This window comes from Oncorhynchus tshawytscha, linkage group LG28 (assembly GCF_018296145.1).
Source record: "Oncorhynchus tshawytscha isolate Ot180627B linkage group LG28, Otsh_v2.0, whole genome shotgun sequence".
NCBI classification, from domain to species: Eukaryota; Metazoa; Chordata; class Actinopteri; order Salmoniformes; family Salmonidae; genus Oncorhynchus; species Oncorhynchus tshawytscha.
The window spans coordinates 10,328,000-10,334,780 of record NC_056456.1 but is presented as its reverse complement, the minus strand read 5'-3'; the positions used below and the strand labels follow the sequence as shown (position 1 = coordinate 10,334,780).

At 43.2% G+C, this 6,781-nt stretch overlaps 1 protein-coding gene across 1 annotated transcript; it reads left to right on the top strand.

The window, feature by feature from the left end:
• The first annotated feature begins 317 nt into the window (after positions 1-317).
• LOC112226671 (eotaxin) lies at positions 318-1,772 on the top strand. Its single transcript, XM_024391142.2, has 3 exons — positions 318-463; positions 661-775; positions 1,285-1,772. The coding sequence occupies exons 1-3, from the start codon at positions 394-396 to the stop codon at positions 1,532-1,534; spliced, it is 435 nt and encodes a 144-aa protein (XP_024246910.1). The 5' UTR covers positions 318-393; the 3' UTR covers positions 1,535-1,772.
• Positions 1,773-6,781: the final 5,009 nt, after the last annotated feature.

Sequence of the window (6,781 nt, the reverse complement as noted above, 5' to 3'; positions counted from 1 at the left end):
ACTGAGAGACCAGTCAGTCGGGCATGTTATCATGCCATTTCTTAACCAAAACACAGCGCTTCCCTCTGTGTCCACATAGACATGCATTAAACCAGCCTCTCAGTACTACAGTCAGAACTAGAAATCTATGGCTAGAGTAGTGTCACTCACCACCGCTATGGAAACCCGCTAAGTCACCAGTGATGAGAAAGTGATAGCGGGGGAGACAGTCCTCATGGTTAGGGGGTTCTGTGGGAGGAAACCCGTCTGTGATGCTCTCTGAGTGTAGGAAAAATATTTGCATACGGGTATGTTGTGTCTCTGCGTATGAGGTTGGTGGGCTTAAAAAGAGCTACAGTTCTGGTGAGCTGTGACACATCTGACTGCAGACTCCGAGTCAGTGATACAGGCAGAATGAAGGCCCTCCTCACTCTCCCGCTTCTCTTCACCACCGCTCTACTGATGTCCACCACTTCAGCTCAAGGTGTGTGTGTGTTCTGTGATCATGCATTTGGTTAGATAGTGTTAGATTCCACTCAAGATGTTTGTTCTTGGCATAGGAAGCAAATTGATGACGATGGAAATTCAAGGGGAAGAAAATGATGTCATGCTTTATAAGTACAGTGGACATGGATGATGGTGATGATGAACATGATAATACAACTCTTCTCTCTCTTGTAGCCGGTGGATCAGTAATCTCCTGCTGTTTGGAGATTAAAGGCACTATAGTGCGCCGCAACCTGATCGATTCCTACTACCTACAGGACACAGCCATGTGTAACATAAAGGCAGTGATGTAAGTGCTCATAACATCATTGGCATTGTTGAATTCGATATTAAGAATAGCAAGCTAGGACTGATGGTGTGGTTAGCTAAACTAGCAAGTCTGTTTGTTTGACTACCAAGGCAACTACAGTAGCTATCGAGTAAACTTGCTAGCTACGTCAGTGGATGTTGAACACATTTTTACCTGCAAATGAACACATCTCTAGCGGCAAATGTGTTAAATTATAGCCATGGTATAAAAGGCATAATCAACTCGGGGCTCTATGCGTTCTCTCTGGAAAATAATGCAACTGTGGAAGGTTAGTTTCATTCCGCTAGCGGGTCATGGAACACACTTTTCACATTGTTCATTTTCCATTGATTATCCCTTACTTATTTCAGCTGTTGTGAATGCAGTATATGAATGCATTCATAATGCATTATACCTGGATAGACAGTTGGTTAATAGAAAGCATGACTGTTTTGAGCGCGTATTTGTGACTGGTCTAATAGTTTTTTAAAAACCTGTTCTTTCCCCAGGTTTGTCACAGTGAAAGGCCTACGAATCTGCTCTGACACTTCCAACCCCTGGGCACAGAAAACCATGCAGTACCTGAACGAGAAGAACAAGTCTCACACACTGCAAAAACATCACATCACCTCAACTACTACTTCTACTACAACCACCACTATCGCACAACCAGCCAACAACAACCCTCACAAAACAACATTTTCAGCTCGCCACCCCAAAATTGCTTCTCAATGGTCAACAACTCACCACAAGACGTAGAAGGACAGTTCCTAGTACAGCCGACTATTGACTTTGAATGTTTGAATATTTTCAATATGCAGCTATTATAACGTTTATGTCACTTTAATGAATATCTTTATATATTTATGAATGATTCAATCGAATTTACTTCCACAGTGAAGTTGATGATTGTGATTGTGTGTTAACTAGCTGGCTATTTGCCAGTATGCCGAAACAATGTATAATGTTTCTTAATAAAATACTAGTTTTAAATGGCCGATTTGTTGTCCTCTGTCATCCAATGTGATAGCCAACATGTGGTGAGGGTTATGGTGCAAAATGGCTGCCATGCATCCCCCTGGTGCGCGCTAGACATTAGCAATGGATGAGCAGCACTTTACAATACTATAAGTGAAAAAAGTGACATAAAAGCAACGCATACCAATGATTAAGAGGGGTAAGTTAAGAAAAGCAGGTATTGATGTTAAAGGTGATGTTTTCTGCTGACCTCTAGCTGTGGATATTAGTCACTTTGTTCCACAACTAATGACCTATATGACCCATAAGTTCCATGATCGTCACATCAGGCCATGCTAGAAAGGACAGATGGATAGACACAAACGTTACACAAATGCTATTAACCCCAAACCTGAACTATAACCTTACCCTGAATTTGACCTCTTACCCTATTTGATAAAGAACAAGCTCTACCTAGTACCTACTTATCAAATCTGACCATATTGACACCGTTATCCAGTTTATGTAATGTTCGTCGTCTTCCTCTGATGAGGAGTAAGAGAGATCGGACCAATTTGGTACGTGGTATATGTCCATATTTATTCAAATGAACACAGAAACAACAAAAATAACAAAGAGAAACAACCGAAAACAGTTCTGGGTGGTGCAGACACACAACAGAAAACAATCACCCACGAAACACAATAGAAAACAGGCTACCTAAATATGGTTCTCAATCAGGGACAACGATTGACAGCTGCCTCTGATTGAGAACCATACCAGGCCAAACACAGAAATAGCAAATCATAGAAAAACTAACATAAACAACCCACCCAACTCACGCCCTGACCATACTAAAACAAAGACATAACGTGACAGAACGTGACAGTTTAGCATGGCCATCTAGTGACCTCTGTCATTCAACCATGGAGTCAGAACCAGACGGTGCTTTCTAGAATTAGACTCATTCTAGAATGATCACTTTCAATGGCTCCAGGAGAGAGGGAAAGCTGTGGAGTTGTTTCAACTGTATCGGTGTACACCGTAAAACATGGCTGGAGTTCCGGTGGAGCAACCGGTTAGAGCGTGGTGTACACTAACAGTGGCGGTTGATGTTAAATAGGTTACTACATGTGGGAAGAGAGAAAGTTAACGCTGTCTCTGTTAACCGAAGGGGTTTTGGGGGCTGCTGTGGAGTAGGTATGAGTGTTTGAGGTGTAGCGAATGCTCTAGTATGCCACAGCGGATTTTCCCCTTCCGTCTGTACAGCCACTTACAACACCTCCATTTCTGTTTCCACCTCTGTAAAGTCACATCGTTCTGTGCACTATGAATACTATTTAGTGTGTATGGTTGTGTGTGTAAGTCACACAATGTACAGTATGTTGCTAACTATGAGTTTCTTTGGATAAAAGCATCTGTTAATATTACCATATTATTGTATAATTCCTCATGTGTGTACAGTACCCTCCTTGGGTGTCTTGAAAGACAGTTAAAGCAAACTGTACCTTCATTTTGACTCTGATTATTCATGAAAAACATTTACATAAAAGCACTCACTTCTGGAGGGAGATTAGAAAACAATCACTTGTTGCTACTACATTGTTGGTAGTGATGATTAGGACTGCCTTTAATGCATTTCTTAAGTGATGTCTTTATTTTACAATTAGCCCATAAGAGTTTGTTTGAGACTGGGAATGTCTTGTTCTCCAAAGGAATGAGAGGCAGTCTTGATTCGGAGTCAGAGTCATCGGTTTCTACTGTACCTGTATTTGTAGTTTTGCTTTGTTGTCATCATCAGTGACATCATTATCCTGTCTCGTTACCAGTGCAGTGAAAAGGTTCCAGTATTCTGTGTTTGTGTAGTGTATGTATGTATGTATGTATGTATGTATGTATGTATGTATGTATGTATGTATGTATGTATGTATGTATGTATGTATGTATGTATGTATGTATGTATGTATGTATGTATGTGTGTGTGTGTGTGTGTGTGTGTGTGTGTGTGTGTGTGTGTGTGTGTGTGTGTGTGTGTGTGTGTGTGTGTGTGTGTGTGTGTGTGTGTGTGTGTGTGTGTGTGTGTGTGTGTGTGTGTGTGGTCTCTGTGGTTCAGTAAGAAGTGATGGAGAGGCTCTCTGTGGTCTGTCAGTCAGAAGGGGAAAAGTTAGGACTCCTACTGTTGTTCCTTTCTTCGCCAGTGTCAGAAGTAGAGGTTCCCACTAGCTGAGGTTGACACATGTTATCCACCATTAGGGAGGCTACATGTGTTAGCCCGACACAACCCACAGTGGAGGAAACCCTTCTACATTAAAACTCTTCTCCTATCTTTTCCATGGAGACCAGAGAAAGGTTAGCAGGAGACAGAGGCAGCGATAATGAAAAGCAACTCAGTGGTTTAAAGGAAGAAGACAGTGTGAGAACAGGAGCAAACGTTTTCTGTGTGGCACTTTATTATCAGCTAGGCTGTATCACTGTCTACGGTAGAGCTCTGTGGCTGAAACAACGATTACTGGATTTACTTTGACCAGTTAGGCCGAGGTAATCTATCATGAAAAATGCTTCTGAAAGAAAAGGTTTTATTCTGTCAGTCTGTCTTCATCACACACATCCTGTATGTCACCATTTTTTTTATTTTTATGTATTTCTTTTGTTTTTCTGAGAACAAACTATCAGATATGTAACCTGTGGTTGAAACCAGGCCTGTATAAAGACATGCATATACGCACTATACACACACTATTCTACACACTCGATTCTAGAGTACAGGAAGTGGTGTTTTTGGTTATACGATGCTATGATTCAGTTCCAGTGAAAAGGTAGACACGCCACAATTATTTAGAAGATCATGGCCTCAGACTCAGATTAACACACTATTACTTTATTCATTTACCTTTAGCTACCCAGTGGTGTAAAGTACTTAAGTAAAAATACTTCAAAGTACTGATTAAGTAGTTTTGGGGGGTATCTGTACATGACTTTACTATTTATATTTTTAACAACTTTTACTTTTACTGCACCACATTCATAAAGAAAATATTGTCATTTTTACTCCATACATTTTCCCTGACGACCAAAAGTACTTGTTACATTTTGAATGCTTAGCAGGACAGGACAATTGTCAAATTCACACACGTGGTCATCCCTGCTGCCTCTGGCCTGGCGGATTCACTAAATACAAATGCATATTTTGTAAATAATTTCTGAGTGTTGGTGTGACCGTGGCTAACCATACATTTTTAAAACAAGAACATTTTAATTGACTTTTACTCAAGTCGTTTTTTACTGGCTGATTCTACTTGAGTAACTTTCTATTAAGGTATAAAATAAAATGTTATTGGTCACACAATTCTGGGGTGTAGCGAAATGCTTGTGTTTCTAGCTTCAACAGTGCAGTAATATCTAACAATTCACAACAATACACACAAATCTAAAAGTAATAATGTAATTAAGAAATATATAAATATTGATTGATCTTCAAGATGTTCATAGATGACCAGCAGGGTTAAATAATAATCACAGTGGTTTTAGAGGGTGCAACAGGTCAGCACATCAGGAGTAAATGTCAGTTGGCTTTTCATAGCCGAGCATTCAGAGGTCAAGACAGCAGGTGTGGTAGAGAGAGAAAGAGAGAGTCGAAAACAGCAGGTCCTGGACAAGGTAGCACATCTGCTGAACAGGTCAGGGTTCCCTAGCCGCAGGCAGAACAGTTGAAACTGGATCAGCAGCACAACCAGGTGGACTGGGGACAGCCAGGAGTCATCAGGCCAGGTAGTCCTTAGGCATGATCCTAGGGCTCAGGTCCTCTGGTAGGGGAGGGAGGGAGACAGGGAGAACGAGAGAAGTAGAGGGAGCATACTTAAATTCACACAGGACACCAGATATAACAGACTGACCTTAGCACCCCGGCACATAGACTATTGCAGCATAGATACTGGATACTGAGACAGGGGTGGATCGGGGGACACTGTGGCCCCGTTTGACGAAAACCCCGGACAAGGCCAACCAGGCAGGATATAACCCCACCCACTTTTCTAAAGCATAGCTCACACACCACTATCGGGACATCAACACACCAATAACTTACTACACTGGCACAACACTGAGTATTGCCCACAAAGATCTCCTCCACCACACGAACAAGAGGGGGCGCAAAACCAGACAGAAAGATCACGTCTATGACTCAAACAACGCACACCTCCTAGGGACGGTATGGAAGAGCACTAGTAAGCCAGTGAATCAGCCCCCGTAATAGGGTCAGAGGCAGAGTATCCCAATGTAGAGACGGGAGCCGGCCAGGCAGAGACAGCAAGGGCAGTTCATCGCTCCAGTGCCTTGCCGTTCACCTTCGCCTTCCTGTGACATTGGGTGCTGTAGGTGTCCTGGAGGGCAGGCAGTGTGCCCCCGGTGATGCATTGGGCAGACTGCACCACCCTTGGTTGTGGGCGGTGCAGTTGCCGTACCAGGCGGTGATACAACCCGACAGGATCATCTCAATTGTGCATCTGTAAAGGTTTATGAGGGTTTTAGGGGCCAAACCAAATTTCTTCAGCCTCCTGAGGTTGAAGAGGCACTGTTGCGCCATCTTCACTATACTGTCTGTGTGGGTGGACCGTTTCAGGTTGATGGTGGGTGGACCGTCAGTGATGTGTACGCCAAGGAACTTGAAGCTTTCCACTTTTTCTGCTGCGGGTCCTGTCGATGTGGATAGGGGCATGCTCCCTCTGCTGTTTCCTGAAGTCCATGATCAGCTCCTTCGTTTTGTTGACGTTGATGGAGAGGTTATTTTCCTGGCACCACTCTGCCAGGGCCCTCACCTCCTCCCTGTATACTGTCTCATCGCTGTTGGTAATCAAGCCTACTGCTGTTGTGTCGTCTGCAAACTTGATGATTGAGTTGGAGGCGTGCTTGGCCACGCAGTCATGGGTGAACAGGGAGTACAGGAGGGGGCTGAGCACGTACCCTTGTGGATCACCGAAGAGGGGGTGTTGTTTCCTACCTTCACCACCTGGGGGTGGCCCGCCAGGAAGTCCAGTACCCAGTTGCACAGGG

Excerpts from the sequence above, each read along its gene's own strand:
- LOC112226671 (XM_024391142.2), top strand. The coding sequence starts at position 394 with ATGAAGGCCCTCCTCACTCTCCCGCTTCTCTTCACCACCGCTCTACTG. Across the intron at positions 464-660 it reads GTCCACCACTTCAGCTCAAG|CCGGTGGATCAGTAATCTCC; the intron begins GTGTGTGTGTGT and ends TCTCTCTTGTAG. Across the intron at positions 776-1,284 it reads TGTAACATAAAGGCAGTGAT|GTTTGTCACAGTGAAAGGCC; the intron begins GTAAGTGCTCAT and ends TTCTTTCCCCAG.